We start from the raw sequence: 18,948 nt of genomic DNA, 5'->3' as shown, positions 1-18,948 counted from the left end.
ATGCTATTCCAAATAAGACGGATAAAAGATGTATTTATTTACCGCGTTATAGAATACGATATGTCTCCTTTGAGTTAAGCCACAAGCCCCTATAGAAACTGAGCAATTGGGCGGGGCAGAAGGGAAATGAGTGACATGAGTTAGTCTTTGGGGTGGCGAGCAGAGGGTCATTGGCTCTCGGTAGAGAAGTCAACTTTGATGGAAGCAGCTGTAGGCTGCTCTCCTCGCAAAGGAGTTCTGTGTGTAACCCACACTCAAATCATTCATCAAGAATTTCAGACAAAACTTGCTGTAATAGTGGAGTGAGAAGAGATATGTGTGCAGGGTGCCGCTCACCCTTATGAGCGTGGGGGCGTTGACCCCCTACTGTGAGTGCTACATATCTTTTGGGATTTGGTTCCTGTAGCGTAAGGGCGGGGCTACGGAGAAATTCAAACAAGGATTGAAGGAGGCTGTGAAAATGAACTGGGCACGTCATATTGCCCAGTGTTTTCACTGTGGCCAACCAAACATGCGCAGGTCAGGCTTCCATGATTAACTTACCTGGGAGGTGGAGTAGCTTCACAACAGCCCATAGAGCTGTGAGTGAGCGCTGTGTTTCCTTGACCCAGCCAATTCTGGCACTGCTCTTATGTTTGGTATGACAAGCAGCATAACAGAAGTGTTTCGATTGGCTGGGATGCTTTTACCCACCATGCACAACTTCGGCCGGCAGCGCAAGGCTGAGGAAAGAATCAAGGTAAGAATATGTTTTTTTATTAATACCAGTGCTCCATTTCATGTTTTACATGGTTATCTCTCTGTGTCACTTGGAATACTTATCGCCAGGGTTAATTCAAATCAAGTAGGGCAAGTTGCTCCTGACGATTACATTCAGTGAGTGTACAGAGCTTCAGTCGTTCTAATAATTGATGACAGAACTTGCTCAAAACGCCAGCTGACTCGAACGTATCTTCTGGCCTTGATGATTTAGGAAAGGCAGAAGAGAGCTTCATATCTGCACGAGCAAGATGTTATCGTCCTTTTAATTAAGGTTAAAGGGTGAACCGAGTGTGAAGACACCCGGGCGCCATGTCCTGCTGACAAACGTAGTGACAGCCGAGCAGCCCCGGTCACAAAGATGAAGCTGCTGTGAGCAATGGAAAAGCATGCGCTCCGCATGCGAGCTTTTTGTGCAGCACATTAAAGACATGTTATCTTTGGCACTGTGTCAATGAAAGATGGTAACACAACTCTACATTTGAACAGAACTTTTGTTTTGAATATATCTCGCTATAAAAACGGCAAAAAGAGTGGTACACCTGTTAGCAATTGCCTAAAAAGTATAAGCATTGCAATAATATCAAGGACAACATGGCTAGTGTCACCAATTCCACATACTCAGGAACCACATGCTGATAAATTAAATTTGTGTTGCAGAGGTGATCGGTGCACACTCTATGTAAATGTACCTAAAATAGAATCGAATGTGCCTGAGCCTGATCACCTCTGCAATACAAATGTAAGCATGCACGCCCTTACAAAAATGATTTAACCTTTATGTGCTGCACATGCCCCACCACTTTCAAAAGATGCCACTTTTAAAAGTTGCCAGCAGCCACTGAACGCATCTGTTGGTTGAATAGCACAATGTGAAATCAACGTCCCCACTTGAATCAAACTATGTGATCCTAGGAAGATATTTTATTTCACTGTGCCTCCTTTTTCTACATAATTCCTTTTGAGAGCACCTTGAAATATGTGAGTGCAGGATTTGCAGTGTACCAAAACCTTAGTTTTTTTAGTAGACAATAATGTTGCCTCATATAGCATACAAACTTAGGTCACATATAGAGTCCATATGAGATCTGACTTACCTCTTACTTCACTAATCGCATTGTTGTCATTCTGAGTTGAGAAACATGAATGTTTCTAAATTCACGTTTGAAAACTATCCCTTTTAATAAGTGCCTCTCAATGCAGTGTTATAATCTGAGGTAAATGTTTTGAATTTTGAAGAGAAGTGATCATATTTCTACATGATGTTTGTTGCACCTTTTACTTGCCAAACACACCCACTGCACGGTTCGTGCGCAGGTTCCCAGGAGGCTCGGCCCCTCCTGGTCTTTTGCTAGCTTGCCCTCCTACATTTTCGGCACGTTCAAAGGAGAATTTGTTTGGCTCTTGACCTTAGGGAGGAGGTTCTAGGTGTAGATATACTACACCGAGCAGCAAAGGTCTCCTCTGGCCATGGTAGTTAATGGGGGGGGGGGGGGGGAGGGGGGGGAGGGCTTTCTGGAAGGGTACTTACAGAGGCAGTTATGTCAGAACATTTGCTGCTGATCAGGGGATTTTCAAGTTAACGTAATCGCCACAAATAAGACAACGATGAGAGGCAAACAGCGCAGACTCAAGGGCACTCTTTTCAGAGATCCTAATGAGCCTGTCTCTGATGAGTGTCTGACCCCTCCCCAGTCCTACAGCTCTTTCATATGCACAGACCTGGCTGGATATTCCCAAGAGATCAGATGGGTCAGTTCTCACACAGATCTCCTGTAGGAGGAGGCGGGTTGTATCAATAGCCCACCAATCAGATCATTTCTTATTAACCATAATGATGCATACTTGTCTTTCAACTCCACTGGAAGGCAGAAGGTGATCAGCTGGTGAAACCATACTCTAGGGCACCACTTGAAATCCCTTAGACTTTCATCTTTCTCGAAAAAAGAGGTAGGCTCCGTCTTTCATCCTTCTGAGGCAGATAGGGTGAAATAAGTAACATGGAGCTGAGCATTAAAATACAGTTTATACCATTCTGGTTGTGGTGCAGTATGAGCGGCTATTGTTGTATTTATTATTAATAGGAGTGTGTGCAGTAGTAGTAGCATTAGTAATTGAATGAGTAGTAGTAGCAGGAGGAGCAATAATATGAGTAGTAGTAGCCTTAGTACGGGTAGTGTAGCCGTAATAGTATGAGAAGTAGAAGCAATGGTAGGAGCAGTAGTAGTATGAGTCGTATTAGTGGTAGTAGTAACAAGACTACTAGTAGTTGCATGAGTAGCATTAGTGTGAGTAGTGTATGGCTAGTTATAATGGTATGAGAAGTACTAGCCAGAGTAGCAGAATTAGTAAGAGTAGTGTATGATTAGTAGTAATAGCAAGAGAAGAAGTAGCAATAGGAGTAGTATTAGTGGTGGTAATAGTATGAATAGTTGTATTAGTATTAGTAGCCATAGCCTGAATTTTTATTACAAATTCGGAATATTAATTTGTTGTTTAGCAATCTGGGTGGTCGAAACTTACAGCTGTTCTCACTGCCCAGAGATAAGATAAATGGCAAGTGCTGTCCAAGTGTAGTGATTGTAATGTGACATCCTGATTAGAAGTTCAAAGATGTCATTCAAATGTTTGTGAATCATACAGATTTGGAGACTTTGAGCCAAATTCTGGATGTTTATCAACATGATTCCACATCTAAGTGGTATTCCACTGGAAGCAAGATACTCATCAATTGATGTCAAGTATTGGATTACAATACAATTGGGATCGCGCCACAGCAGAATGGTTGCAAGTGAGGCCGGCCCCATTGCTGCGGAGTCTGATTCAGTGAATGGGAGAACTGGATCTGATCGAAGGACTGCGGTACACCACAGGTTTAGCAGAGCAGTGACTACAGTGGACTCTAGTGCTGAAGTGTAGCATTGGTCAGCAACTCATCATGAATCTGACTCCAAATGGGAGAGCACACTCAAAGTGCAAGAGTTATTCTTCAAAGCATTGCTAAGGAGTTGGAATGAAGGCAGTTTATAGGTCAGTCAGGTCAGACAACCTTGGCAAGTCGGCAGAAAGGATTATGGGGGCAGAGAATTGGATTTGAAGATGTTGGTAAGGCGTCAAACTGTATAGTGTTGCCATGGGGCTGGATGGTTCCTGGAAGTTAGTTACATTGAAAGGAATAAGCCTGGCATATAATGAAAGGATGTCCAACTTGACGACATTGACGGCAAGTAAGCTCAGAATTTGTTGGACAGGAGATGGATTGGAGGCTGATCAATGGCAGTTAGAGTTAAGAACGTTTGTAGTCTTATTCAAGGACAACATAGAAGTTTAAACTGGATGGTAATGCCATCATGTCTGAAAAGAAGAGTTGAACAAAAGCAAGTTGCCGGACAGCCAGATTGAAGGATGCAGGCAGGATGTAATATTTAAGGTTTGCTATTTGTGAGCTGGATTGGGTGGTGTTATTTATTTGGCGGATGTTGCCTGTGAGTTGTTCAGAAACTGGATCACCGGATCAATCGATGCTAGCAGGGTACCAGGTGAGAAGATGTTGGCAAAAGTGTTGCCACGAGGGATGTTGAATGGGAGTTAGATTGGACAGAGCGGAAAAATGTAAGAATGTTGGCATGTCGTTGGATCAGAGTGTGTTCTCTGGGGGTAGTATCTGTGAACTTTCATGGTGAGTCACAACAGAATCATGTGATAATCCTTGGGAAGGCAGAAGACAATGTTTGTGGCCTCACATAAGAAGATGTTTGGGAATCTAATCTGGGCATGGCGGGTGACGCGCAGTGGCTTGGCTATCATTAGGGTAGCAGGTGTAGTGGCGCCAAGGGTCAGGAAGAGTGATGGGCTGTTCTGCAGCCAACTGTGACTATTGTGGTTCTCGCTTCCCAACTAGGCCGTAACTTTATTTGTGAATGCGTTCGGGTGCACACAGTGCCCAGTACCCTTCCAAGACCGTTAAAGAGGTGATCAGTGAATGGTGGCTAGATAAAACATAATGTATGGCTAAGAGGAGGGGGAGGGGAGTCAGACCGGCGGAACTTCTGTAAATCTGATACTGAGGAAATGTTGAGGAAGTCGAGCATTATGTGACGAGCGTGATATGGCGGGTGTTGTCATGTGCAGCAGCCGCGCATGCCTTAGCCTTGCCTGTATATTTCGCTGTCTGGAAGGTTGCAGGCTCCGTCACGTCACTTGGCGCCTCCTCCGGTTCCTGGTGAGCAGGCCGCCTCGGAGTAAGCCTCGGTGCTCGTCCGTGCAGTGAAGTGCGCCCGCGGGCCCCCGTCGGCCCCAGGCCCTCCTGTCTGACTGCGGCTGGCCGAGCTCACGAGCCGTGGGGACTGCATCAGGTTTCAGGAGTGACGCTTCTGTACAAGGAGAGGCGCCTGACCCCGGCCCAGTGCCTCGGCCGCCCGCCCGCCCGCCTGTCAGATGAGGCCCGTGGAATGGGCCTATTAATAGGCTGGGGCCCGCTGCTGCCAAGGCTAGGGCTAGCGTGTGAGAGCTACCTGAGAGGCGGAGCTCTCTTAAAAGCGCCAGGGTTCACCTTAACAGCGCTGTCTAAACTGACAGCTGTCCTCGAGCAGGTCTCTCCCTGAATATTCGGATCTCCCTAAAGTGTGAGTTGTCACGGGGTGGGCAGTAGAGGTCACCGTCTCCCTGAATATTGCAGTCTGCCTAAACTAGCAGGTGTCCAGGGATGTGTAGAGGTCTCATGAAGGATGAAACTCCACACGGGCAGTCGCTTCCCTCTTACCGATTAGTTCTCCATGCAAAGTCAGTTTTCTGGCCGCCTTCGATGTATTTAAACTGGGGAACATACGATTTTGTAACAAGGGGTTTTTGGCAACAAAAAGAATGGCATTGTTGACAGCCTATATTTTAAAACGAGATGTCACCAGCGCTTCTTAACTCCCATCACTGAACAAGTCAGGTCCCGGGCCGTGCTGTGATTGGCTGACGTCACGGGGGTGTCCCGGGCCGGCAGCCAATCACAGCGCGGCCCGGGACACACGGCAACAAGGGGCGGGGCTTAAAAAAAGACCCAGAAACGCCCCCGAATCGCGTTTTCACTGGAAAACGTGATTGACGGCCAATCTCTTCCAATGGCTAGCCTCCATTTAAGGAGCTAGCCAATGGAAGAAGGGGCGGTCCCAAGTCCCCGATATAGAGAACATTAGATTTTGCCTGGGCGGAGCAACTGCTACGCAGTTGCAACGCCAGGACGAAACCTAAAAATGGGGTGACCATAGGAAAGCAGACCCTACTCTCCTACAGTGGCCACATGAGCAGGGTTCAAACGCCATGCTGCAATGCTGTGCCCTGCGCACAAGTTGGCAAGCTTTACATAAGACGAATGGAGAGCAGGTCTTCAAAAGGGGAGCGCTGCATAAAATGAATAAACATATAAAAGCTTTTTTAACTCATTAACATCCATGCAATTTTGTATACATTTAATACATTCAAGTACTGGCAAAGGTGCAGGGTTTTTTTATTCACAGGGACTACTTGCGCTCCGCTACGTTTCTGATTGATGCCTGTCGGGCTGAGTGATTTTAGGTGGTGGTGCTACAGGAAAGGGGAGACCCTCCCAACACCTCAAGAGATGATGCAACACAACACCTATACTTTGAAAACAAAGACCTGTGCACACACGATTGAATTTAAACACTGGATGATACAGTTGTTAGTCAAGTCAAAAACACAATAAAAATTATTATTGTCCACTTCTTCTTGTATGAGCAATTCTTTCTTTATTGCTCGAGCTACACCGCGCCAGCCGACACGTGTTTCGTCAGAGTATGGGTCGCTCTGACTCTTCAGGGCTTGCTTTTAATAAAGGCGTATGTTGTAATTCCACTTGACCGGTGATAATTCCAACCCGGTAAGGGTGTCTTTATATACTGTGTAGCTTTAGATTCGCACTTGTTCCTGTATGGCAACTTAAAACATGTTCCATGCGCCGTATTAGTACGTTAGGCGGAACTGGAACCCTCCTTTTGTTATACGTGACTAAATGCTGTAGTGGCTGCCAATCTTCTGTGTGATACTCTCCAAGAATGTCGTTGTTTTCCGTAATTTTCCCAAAAATCGTCCGAATATCCCTGGACCTTTGGTTCCGCCTAGCCGCGAATCCGGCGTCTCTCAGCAATGGTGTTTCCGAATAAAAAGAAAGAATTGCTCATATAAGAAGAAGTGGACAATAATAATTTTTATTGTGTTTTTGACTTGACTAACAACTGTATCATCCAGTGTTTAAATTCAATCGTGTGTACATTTAATACATTGATGTGGAGCACATCTCCTTATAATTCTGGCCACCTATTTGCCAAGTAGTACATTCATCATGCTCTGAAGGTAGTGCCATGCTGATGTGTTACAAAGCCAGCGTTACAAAGACATAGCAAAGCACAAAAATGACGCTGTTTGTGTTAACCGGACTGTCTGCTGGTTTCAGCACCTCTATCCTGGCTTGGCGCAACAAAGGCTATACAAACTTCTGGGGCTACTATGAATTAATGATGGATGGGACATGGCTTCAGTGCAGCTCCATGCAACGATGCACCCGGTGGCAAGCATGAGCGCTAGTATACAAATCTATACTACATACCCGGAGCACAATGAATGGCTGGATGAATATATGAATTATTGGGGTTAAGCCTTTAGAAAGCTCTCCGGGCAGCATAAGCACTATTATACTAGGATTACTATGAATGAATAGATGAGCAAAAAGTGGCATTACCAGAGCAAATGTACATGCCTGGATGCAGCCATCGGATGTAGAATTTGCTAGTATTCAACTTATTTCTACATCATATTACGGGAACCACCCTGAAGGATTGGTTGAATTAATGTATATGTCTACAGTCCACACTAAGCATGGGTGCACCCTGAGGGAGCACAGGTGAAAGTATGCAAATCTACGGTGCATACTAGGCCCCATGAATGAATGGGTGAATGAATGAATGTTGACATTTCTTCCATATCGTGGAGATGTGCGATGAGTGGAACAGCAACAGCCCAGCAGTACAACCACATGCTCTGGCTGCTCAGCATGGACAAGACCGTCTGCTGTGCAGATTCACCGACAACGAGTTCCACTCATCTTTGGTTATATAAAATACACAAAAAGTAATTATTTTAACAAACCATTGATCTCAGAGTATTGAGTGTGTGTAATCATGTATTGCTGGTGTGTGTACAACAAATGTTTAGCACTGCCCTCTGATAAGCCTAACTGCTCTCTCACACTTTCACAAAAGAGAGCATTAGTATAATCTACTTTAGCCTCTGTAAAGTCTTTGGGGATCCACTGGACTCTGTGCTCACTATACCTTAATTTCGTATAGTATATAGAGACCCAGCTTCCTACACAGCGCTCCACTGCCTTTTCGTCTACGCAAGTAGAGCATACTCACATACACTAGCCTCCGCTGCCTAGTGTCTACTGGAGACAATTACTTCCCCAGTCCAATGTGGGCAATATTTTGACACAGTCAGTAAGAAACAGAAAAGTCTCCTATTGTGCTTTATTGCGGTGCCTATGCAATAATTTGATGTGAGAAATGAGCAAGACAGAACACTTAAGAATGAGATTCTAGTGCGGACAATGGGTGATCGCTGTATGAACTGGGAAGGAGGTGTTTTTTGCCGTGCATACATAACTAAAACTGCACACCTATGAGATACAGTACAAGAAATGACCACAGAGGTGAGCATGATTGGGAATACCTACCATCTTTGGAGTGGTCTGAATTATACACTTTAAATCACGCTGACTATGGCCCACAGGGTACAGCGGAGAGGTGAAGAGTGCTACCCTTGGGGTTGCAACCTTTCATCAAGCATAGTACACGATCTGGAGCTGACACAGGAGCAGCAAAGAAGCAACCCATACCACAGGGTATTATGCAACCAGCCATGACATTAGTCAACTAAGACATGTCAGTGAGCAACCCAAAGTAATAAGTAATATACAAATGGCTAGAGTATATGCTCTGCGAAAGTACAGTCACAGAGAACTGGATCATATCAGCTGACCAGGTCTCAAATCTCTGAATAAGATCTGACTTGTAGCACCAGAGCATTTTCAGCTCTAGTCTCTCTACTTGCAGAGAAAGCTGGACAGTCCATGTGCGCGGTTTTGTTTGTGGATAATAGAGCTCACAGTTCAAGAGAGATTTCATAGCTTCCCAAAGATTTTTGCCATTTTTCTAATTTTCTACGATTTTTTTCCAATTGCCAACAGATCTAAATATACAGGCAGAGGGAAAGCATGTAGAACTACCATAAAGTAATGACTGCGGCCAAGATAGAGTGGCAACTATTAACACAGACTAGTAACACTGCAGGCACTGACTGAAGTACTCAATTATAAGAGAGTGTAGTTCCATGGTGGGTGGAGCAGTGCACCAGAATGTTAGGTTTTTTTTGGGAGGGAATTCAGCCAGCCTAGTCACCTCCGTACTCTTAAAAAAAAAATGCAGCAAGCACTTCTGTGTTAGGTGCACAATCGTGCAAAGGAGGCCCTAAGGAAAGGTGTGTGAAGGTGCAAGCACCCCGACACAAGGGCAGACACTGGCTGCTGTGAAATGACTGCAGGGGTGGAGAAGTAGGAGGCAGACCGAGGAACTAATATTCATGAATCGGAAACTGCAGCCGAGTGTAGGCCCTCTAGGTCGACAAGCAAGCTATATATTTCAAAAAGCCCGTTTTCAGAAAAGTTAGAAATAAATACACCAAATGCAGGCGCAACTAATAAAGGAACGCTTACTGTGCCCATTAAAGTTTAGTGTCAAACGGTGTGTTTACCCACGACTTGTACTAGAGAGCAGGCCAGGTCGCTCCCCCTCTGTCGCACAGCTCCTCCTGCTGCGCCAGTGCTCCCGCTGCTGCTCCGTGTCGCGGGCTCGATCACACTGTGCCTGACGGCCCCCAGCCTTTTTCGCTCCCTGCTGCCCAGTGTTGCCCCGTTTTTAGGTCTCGTGACCTACAATGCGCGCAAGCGCATTGAGGGATCGAGAATTCAAGTGCTCGAAATCCTCATGAAACCACTAGCTTTTTGCTGCGGTTTTCATGAAGTTCACGTGGCCACAGGCACGCGCTTTTGGGCCATAAACTTGTATTTCTCCTCCCCCTCCCCAGCCAGCTTCCCCAGGCCGTAGCAGCACTCCTCCCACACCAGCACCTCCCCTCTCTCTCCCCGCAAACACAGCCTTGCCCTAGCAGCACTCCTCCCACACCAGCACCTCCCCCCTCCCACACCAGCACCTCCCCTCTCTCCCCGCAAACACAGCCTTGCCCTAGCAGCACTCCTCCCACACCAGCACCTCCCCCCTCTCACACCAGCACCTCCCCTCTCTCGCCCCCCCCCCCCGCCGTCACTTATGCACGGCCGCAGGCCGTGCCTCGCAGAGTTTCCCCCAGACTTTCCTACCTTTCTCCCACGGTCTCTGAGTGAGTCTGCTTTTACTGAACCACACTCTCAGGAATGCGACCCCCGCCCACGCAATGCCGAGAGCCAGCTTTGCTACCGAGCACTCAATTTAACTGCATCCGCAGACAGTCATCTCTCCTCCCCGGCGCTTTCCCTACATCTTCTTGCTATATCCCTCCCCTGTTACTATTCCTTCCCTGCCCGCATGCCTTCTGTTGTTTGTTTCAGTCTCCTAGCTCTTGTTTTTTTTTTTTTTTACATGCTAAATAATGGCGGCCATGCGCAATGAGACACGTGGCTCACTTAAATCGAAACAAGCATTTGCAATGCAATAGGTCTCGCATTTACATGAGTTTGAGCTATTGGCATTGTAAATGGCAGAGCCTTTTATTTATGTTCTGGTTTTTAAAACATAAATAAAAGGCATTGTCATTCAAAATACCAATAGCTTAAACTCGCATAAATACGAGACCTATTGCATTGCAAATGCTTGTTGCATTACTTACTGTTGGTCGGTATAACCTGTTTTGTGCCTTCTGAACCCTGTTTTGTTTTTCTATTGTTTCCTTTGCCTTCCCCCCCCCCTCTGCCCACCCCTTCTTTTCTTCTGTAACCCTTGCCCATTCCCGCCGCTGCTCCACGGCGGCCCGACCCTCTCGACGCCCATTCGCCGCCCCGCTCCCGCCTCCCACCTGCTCCTCCATCCCTCCCCGCCTTATCATGGAGGCCACTGCGCGACAAGAAGAGTGACTCTGACCCTGCTCGCAGGCCAGGTCGCTCCCCCTCTGTCGCACAGCTCCTCCTGCTGCGCCAGTGCTCCCGCTTCTGCTCCGTGGCGCTGTGAGGCGCGGGTTCGATCCCACGGTGCCTGACGGCCGCCCGCCTTTCTCGATCCCTGCTGCCCAGTGTTGCCTCGTTTTTGCATTACTTACTGTTGGTCGGTATAACTTCTGTTTTGTGCCTTTTGTGTCCTGTTTGTTTTTCTCTTGCCTTTTTTCCCCCCTCTGCCGCTGCCTCTCCCCCCACCCTCCTTTTTTCTTCTGTAACCCCTGCCCATTCCCGCCGCTGCTCCTCGGCGGCCCCGTCCCCCTCGTCGCCCATTTGCTGCCCCGCTCCCGCCTCACAGCTGCTCCTCCCTCCCTCCCTGCCTTATGGAGGCCGCTGCGTGGCCACGCAGCGGGTGCGCCTATAACCCACCTGCGCCCGTCCCCGCCTGGACCACGACCAGCGCCAGAACCCCTGGACCTCGCAAACGCCACGACATCAGAATCCACTACGAAGCCAGCACCCTCCACGCACTCAACACCGGCCGAAACCACACCTGCTTCCAGGCAGCCCCGAAACGAACCAACAAACCCTTCTCCTGTCGCACATGCAGCTTCACCTGCGACAGAACCACCAAACCTCCAAGGACTGGACCCAACCACATCCTCTGCATACTCCTCAACACCCGCTCCGCATGCAAACACGCCGTCGAGCTCTGGGATCTGATCGACACCTCCGCCCCAGACGTGGCCTTCCTGACCGAGACCTGGTGGAACGACTCCTCTGCGCCAGACGTCGCCATAGCCATCCCGGACGGCTACAAGATCACCCGCAGGGATCGCGCCAACGGAATCGGTGGAGGAATGGCCATCACTCACAAGTCCACCCTCATGGTCGCCACCCACGCAGACGACACCCTCAACACCGCAGAACACCTGCACTTCCGGATCCACACCGACCCAATCACCACCCTCAGAGGAACACTCATCTACAGGCCCCCCGGGCTCAGTTCAGCGACTCCATCGCCGACCTCGCCAGCACCCACGCACTCGCCTCCACCATCCTTGGGGACCTGAACTTCCACCTCGAGAATAACAACAACGCCAACTCCGCCACCCTGATCGTCAACTTCACCAACCTCAGACAACCAGTCACCGTATCCACCCATGCCGCCGGCTACACGAAGGACCCCATCTTCTACACAGGCACCCACGTCACCTTCGACCACACCACCAAACTCCACTGGACCGACCACCGCTGCATCCATTTCACTTTCAAGAAACCAACCACGCACCGCCGCACCCAACAGCTACCTCGCCGCTGTGGAGCAAAGTCACCGATGACCAGCTGATCACCACCCTCGCCCAGAACCCACCCACCGACCCCACCAACCTTGACGCCGCAGCCCGCAACCTCAGACAGTGGATCGACAACTGCGCCAACACCATCGCCCCGCTCAAGAAACCCTCCAACAGCCACACTAGCAAGAGAGCCACCTGGTTCACCGACGAGCTCCAGACCTCCAAACATGCATGCCGGAAACTGGAGAAGATATGGCTCCACGAGCGCACACCGGACAACCACGCAGCCCACAAGGACACCACCCGCAGACATCACCACCTCATCAGATTAGCCAAGAGATCCTCCTTCAAAAAACGCTTGGACAGCAAAGAGCTATTCAGCATCATAAAGGAAATCTCCAACCCCAGCGCCAACGACATCCCGCCCTCACAATTACTGTGCGACTCACTAGCCATCTTCTTCCACAGCAAGATCGCTGACATCCACGACAGCTTCAACACCACGACCGCCCCGACTACGCCAGACTCCACTTCCCCTGTGAACACCACCAGCGCCAACCGCCTGGTCCAACGTCAACGACGATGAGACACGTAAGGTCATTAACTCCATCCACTCAGGATCTCCGTCAGACCCGTGCCCACACCACGTATTCAACAAAGCAGACAACCATCACACTCCAACTACAGAAGGTTATCAACATCTCCTCCGAAACAGCGACATTCCCGGAAATCTGGAAGCACACCGAAATCAACGCCCTCCTCAAGAAGCCCAAAGCGGACCCCAAGGACCTCAAGAACTTCCGGCCCCTCTCCCTGCTCTCATTCCTGGCAAAGATCATTGAAAAAATCGTCAACATGCAATTGGCCCGCCACCTGGAAGACAACAACATCTTGGACCCATCCCAGTCCGGATTCTGACGCAACCACAGCACCGAGACAGCCATCATCGCCGCCACAGACGACATCAGGCGCCAACTAGACAACGGCGAAACATCAGCCCTCATCCTCCTGGACCTGTCAGCCGACTTTGACACTCTAAAGACACGCCTCCAGGAAACCGGAATCCAAGAGAAGGCCCTTGACTGGACCACGTCCTTCCTCTCAATGAGAACCCAGAGAGTCTGCCTCCCACCCTTCCGATCCGAAGCCACCAACATCATCTGCGGGGTTCCACAGGGCTCATCCCTCAGCCCGACACTGTTCAACATCTACATGGCCCCACTCGCACAAGTGGTCCGCCATCGCGACCTCAACATCATCTCCAACGCCGACGACACCCAGCTCATCCTCTCCCTCACCAAGGACCCACACACCGCCAAAACCAACCTCCACGAGGGAATGAAGGCCGTCGCCGACTGGATGAGGAGCTGCCGTCTGAAGCTAAACTCAGACAAGACGGAGGTCCTCATCCTCGGACCCACCCCCTCAGCCCGGGACGACTCCTGGTGGCTGACCACAATGGGAACAGCACCAACACCCACCAACCATGCACGTAACCTAGGACTCATCCTCGAATCCTCCCTCTCCATGTCTAAACAGGTCAACGCCGTCTCCTCCTCCTGCTACAACACCCTCCGCATGCTCCGCAAGATCTACAAGTGGATCCCGACCGAAACAAGAAGAACAGTGACACAGGCCCTCATCAGTAGCAGACTCGACTACGGCAACGCACTCTACGCAGGATTCAAAGCCAAACACCTATGACGACTACAACGCATCCAAAACGCCTCCGCCCGACTGAACATCCCCCACCACATCACCCCCCACCTGAGAGACCTACACTGGCTCCCTGTCGACAAGAGGATCACCTTCAAGCTCCTCACCCACGCACACAAAGCACTCCACAACGCCAGACCAGCCTACCTGAACAGCACTCAGCTTCCACACCCCCACCCGCTAGCTCCGCTCTGCCAGCCTCGCCCTCGCCACTGTCCCACACATCCAACGTACGACCTCCGGTGGCAAATCCTTCTCCTACCTCGCCGCCAAGACCTGGAACACCCTCCCCACCCACATATGGCAGACCCAAGACCTACTCACCTTCAGAAGACTCCTCAAGCCCTGGCTCTTTGAACAGTAGCAGCACCCCCTCCCCGCCCCCCCAGCACCTTGAGACCCTCACGGGTAAGTAGTGCGCTTTACAAGTACTCTGATTGAATGATTGATGAAATAACTCAACCGAAGACTTTCATTGTATTTTTAACCTTCTGCCATTTTTCAATAAAAACAGAAAATGTAATATATTGCTTTCTTTTCAATTCATTCTCGGCAAAACGTGTGTTTGTAAATACGATATTTAGCACGGTCAATTTCAGCGATGTATATGTGAAACAAACACCCAAAAAACTCACTTAACCATCCAACTCTAACCAGAATCGAAGGGAGATATGCCAAGATTCACACGGCTCTCAATCACTCACGTAGACTTCAAAAATGGCTGAGCAGCACGTTAGCCGGCCCTCTAATTGGCTACTAAACGAGCAAGAAATGAAGTCCTTTAAAGACGAAAACACGCATGGCCTTTTCACGATAGCGGCACTGCAAATGAACGGTGCACCATTATAAGATGCAAGTGTAAACATCCGGTACCTTTGCCATTGTTCTGACGTGAACCGATTATGTGGTAGCACTTTAATAGTACTATTTAGTAGAACTGCTGCCTCAAGTAAACAAAAAAAAGTTACTCGGACACACTAAGGAACAGACAAACCACAATGTTGACATACACCTTGGTTCTCTTCAAATTCCATTGCATTCCTGTGGGGATGAAAAAAAACTCAAGTTTCCAACGCTCGTCCGCCTCTGCCACCCACCATGAGACATTAGCATACAGAGGTAGCTGGGAACCACGTTCCTTCATCAATTTCCAATGAACTATGGAGCTGCAGCGGCTAAATATCTAGCGCTGGGGACAATGGATTGAGAATCTGCCGAAAAAGCTCACATTAGTTATTAAACGCATTAAAAAAAAAATCACGTTAGCAAAGAATTGTCTGCGCTGTGTACGCGGTTGGGATGCTCTCTGGGAATCCATGAAGGGAAAGTAAAAGGGCCTTGCTTCCGGGACAGTGTGGTGGCAAAAATGCAAGGGGGATTTGCAAGTGGCGTTTCAGCAATCCATAAGGTTGTATAGGATGGGGGCAGAATAACAATGATCATGGAGCAATAAGGCTACCCCGGGCATACTGCTGCGGGCACCCCTGCCACACAGGTGGTATAGGAAGACATGTTCCATCCAGACACTGACGGGCATTGTGTGATAATACTGGAGAGCGAGCAGTGGTGGAATGAGGTTGGGGCGGTAGGGTTTTCCAGTGCACAATGTTCTGGTGGGGGGCGCACAGTGGTGAATCGGGCTGTTCCAGACAGAGCTTCTCTCATTACTGGACATGTCCTATGTGGGGAAGCTGCGCCTAGGCCGTGAGTCAGGCAGTGATCACTGCACATTGGAGGGGAGGGGGTGCTCCTACCACGCTATCCTCAGATGCATTTTAGAAGGGGGTACTCATGGGACGGGGTACCCCGGATGAGAGGGGTGCACCTGGGGCACGTGTCTGCAGATACGGTCGAACTTGGCTTTTGGCACATTATCAATGGGATCCACCTAAAACACTGCTTGCTTGTGTGGGCACCCCGTCTGGCACAGCGCCACAGCGGAAGTATTGCGTGTTGATGCATCTCGAAGCAGCGCTGCATGGTGGCGCTACTCCTGGTACACTTATTGGATGCACTTTTCCTGCCTTAATTATTATATTACAGAGGGAGAGTACCTTCAAGTATCCGTTTTGCTGCTACCACTCACACAAGCATAGTTATATCAAAACAAAAGACTTCCAATACTTTAAATGAACACAATGCAATTTAACCCATTACTTCCTTAACTAAAGCACATCTTTTAGGTTTGCTTTTGTGAAAAGAGAGCCATGCATTGTTTATTTTTGGGGGTTGGGGCGCTCCTAACAATTTCCGAGGAGCGCTCCCCACCCACTAGGGTGGGTAGCCTGGGACAACTCTGGTAGGGCCCCAACCTCTGATGGGGAGGGAGTTGAATAGAGGTTCAGGGAGTTCGGCCGCTGGCTCACCTGTCTGGAGTGGGACTTGGGCTCCGGCGGCTTGAAGAAAGAGTCCGGCAGCTTCCTCATGCGCATGGGCACGGTTTGCGGCAGCCCCCCTGCGCTTTTGGGGTTCATGACGGCGTTGAAGAGCGCCTCCAGATCCGTCTCCGAGTCCCCACGGACGTGCACAATCTGGTGCCCCACTGGCGGCTGCGACGCGGGGGCCACGGAGCCCGGCTGCTGGATGGGGTCCATGGCGGGCCGAGCGCGGGGCGCTGCCTGTTCGCTCGGGGGCCTCGGGCTCACAAGCACCAAATCTCTGCACGGAGGAGCGCTTGCTCAGGCAGCGGGGCTCCGGCTCGGGTTGCGCTGCATCCCTGGGCTCGGCCTCCAATTCTCCCCGCCGATACTCTCACACTTTTTCCCCACTGCTCTGCTACAAAAACTTCCGACCCAAACTTTTGTTTTGTTCGTTGCTCCCGCAGTGCCCCGTCTGGCCGCAGCCTGGGCTGGGGGATGGGGGCGGCGCTGTCTCTCTCCTCCCCTTGTTCCCGATGGGGGGGTTGGGGACCTCACACACCGGGATGCCGAATCCTTTCAGCGGCTTGGACCCACCTTGTACGGCGGGAGTGAAAAATAAAGGAAAAAAACCCAAACAAAATTGCTACTTTGTAATCTGCCCCAGCTTGAATGTAAAAAGTTTCTTGGAGTCTCCACAAACTTTTTCCTCGGTCACGTCCTGGCCCCCTGTGACGTGTAGAAGGAGGAGCTTAGCGCGGTTTGCGGGGAGGGGCGCCGCTGGGGCTGGGAAAGCAGGGAATGCTCCGAGTGGGGGTGGGGGGTGGTTTGTCCGGAGTAGGTGCCCCCAAGTGCCCGATGAATGGCGGCTGTGTTGTTTGGAGACGTTGGTGCGATCCGGTGTGACCAAAACCGGCTGCGCGCGGTTTGAAGAGGTCTCTGGTGGATCGTCCCACAGCCTGCAACCCATGAGATGAGGAGAAAAAAAGAAATCTCAAAGGAGCCGGGATTCGAGGAAGGTGGGGCCTAAGCTTCCTTCCTCTATTTTTGGGAGAAATGCCTGCCCTCGGGGCATCACCTTCCCGTATAGCTTGCTAGCTTTCATCTTACCACGTTCGCTCAAACCCCTGTTTGCAACCTCGTTTTATGATAAAAGGTGCAGTAAATATTTCAGAACGTTTGAAGGCCAATGTCGTCTTTAGAAAAGCTTCTTCGACAGACCAGCTCTCACGACGAAAGTTTGAAGATTCTTGGTACAGTTTTCAAGCTGAGGCCTGCGCAGAGCTGAGACAGTACAGCGCCACCCCACGCGCGCTGTGTGGGCGAGTGTTGGCAATATTCTGGCCAACATCAAAGAACTCCCGTCGAGCCGGGAGGACCTTCAACAGAGTTGTATATATATTAGTATAGAAAAAACGACATTGTTCATGATGCTTTGCATCAACCACGCCTCTTTAGCCCTCATAAGAGCCCTGGGAACAGTCCCATCTTCCTCTTTCTTTGCTCGAACTTGCAGAAAAAAGTCCATTAACCAACAGTCTATAATATCCTCCAACATGGAAGTTAACAGGAAACTCAGTTCCAACTCAATTCGTCAACGGAAGAACTCATCACTCATTCTTCTTATCAGCACCTAGGAAAAAACAGACATGAACAACCCGTAACTTCTATTTAGCACCAGCATTAAGCTTCATAACAACGGGCGGGTAAGCATGATCAACACATTGAACATAGCCGGGCGGGAAAATCCTCGCCTCCGTGTCCTTAATAGAATTGAAAATTCTTGGCGCGAATGCTAGCTAATTTTTTAATCTAATACAGGACCGGAGGCTTCGGATTATGCTAGTTTAACGCTTTATCAAAAACAAAAGAAGTTATATCTCCCACCGGCTTATAATAAAATCGTTTGAATGTCGACTCAGACGACCAGTCAGCACAATGCATAATATCTTTGAAATGGTGAAAGAAAACAATCCAGGTCGCTCACCTGAGGAATTCTGGGCGTGGAAACCAGCTCTGTTGCCACCACCTTGGAACCTGCGTCTGTTAAAGCGGCGTCGAGTGGGATAAAAGGTGCCTCCTCTTGTCGAGTCCCACTCTCCTCTACCACGGCCGTAGTCACCTCTGGGACCCTGGTTGGAGAAGCGGCCTGGCGAGTGTCCCCTACCTCGCCCGGCCCTGTTAAAAAGGCCCTGTTGGAAAACACGTTTGATTCCTGACTGCGCTTTATCAAGCGAGGTGAAGGTGGCAACGTACTTAGATACATCCTTCACAAAGCGATCACCAAATAGGTTGCCCCCGGCCAAGGGCCCTGGTTCTGCTGCCGCCAGATCTGTCAGGTTAGTGTCCATTCTCATGAGTAGGGACTTGCGTCGTTCTATGGAGATTGCATAATTGGCATTGCCTAGCAAGCAAATGGCTCTTTAAGTCCAACCCGCAAGGATATCGGGATCTACCGGGATGTTGGCTTCCTTGGCTGCTAAGGCCATCTCCAGAATCTTTGCAAGTGGGCCAACCACGTCAAGTAGCTTGTCTTGACAACCGCGCCAAGCGCGTCGATCCCTTTCTTTGGATCCTTTGCGAATTTCTTTAAGAATGTAAGCAAGCT

At 49.5% G+C, this 18,948-nt stretch overlaps 1 protein-coding gene across 4 annotated transcripts in view; it reads right to left on the bottom strand.

Moving 5' to 3' along the window:
- The window catches only part of YAP1 (Yes1 associated transcriptional regulator), a 202,615-nt gene extending 185,537 nt beyond the window's left edge, over positions 1–17,078 (bottom strand). For 2 of the 4 annotated variants that reach the window (XM_078657000.1, XM_078657002.1), the window contains exon 1: positions 16,350–17,076. In XM_078657000.1, coding sequence (XP_078513126.1) covers positions 16,350–16,577 — 228 coding nt within the window. In that variant the 5' untranslated portion in view covers positions 16,578–17,076. Of the gene's footprint in view, positions 1–16,349 lie in introns of all 4 variants that reach the window. The other 2 variants (XM_078656999.1, XM_078657001.1) reach the window with 2 other exon arrangements.
- Between the last annotated feature and the right edge of the window lie 1,870 nt (positions 17,079–18,948).

The sequence above is a fragment of the Lissotriton helveticus genome, chromosome 8, assembly GCF_964261635.1.
Source record: "Lissotriton helveticus chromosome 8, aLisHel1.1, whole genome shotgun sequence".
NCBI classification, from domain to species: Eukaryota; Metazoa; Chordata; class Amphibia; order Caudata; family Salamandridae; genus Lissotriton; species Lissotriton helveticus.
This window is presented reverse-complemented; position numbering and strand designations above follow the sequence as displayed.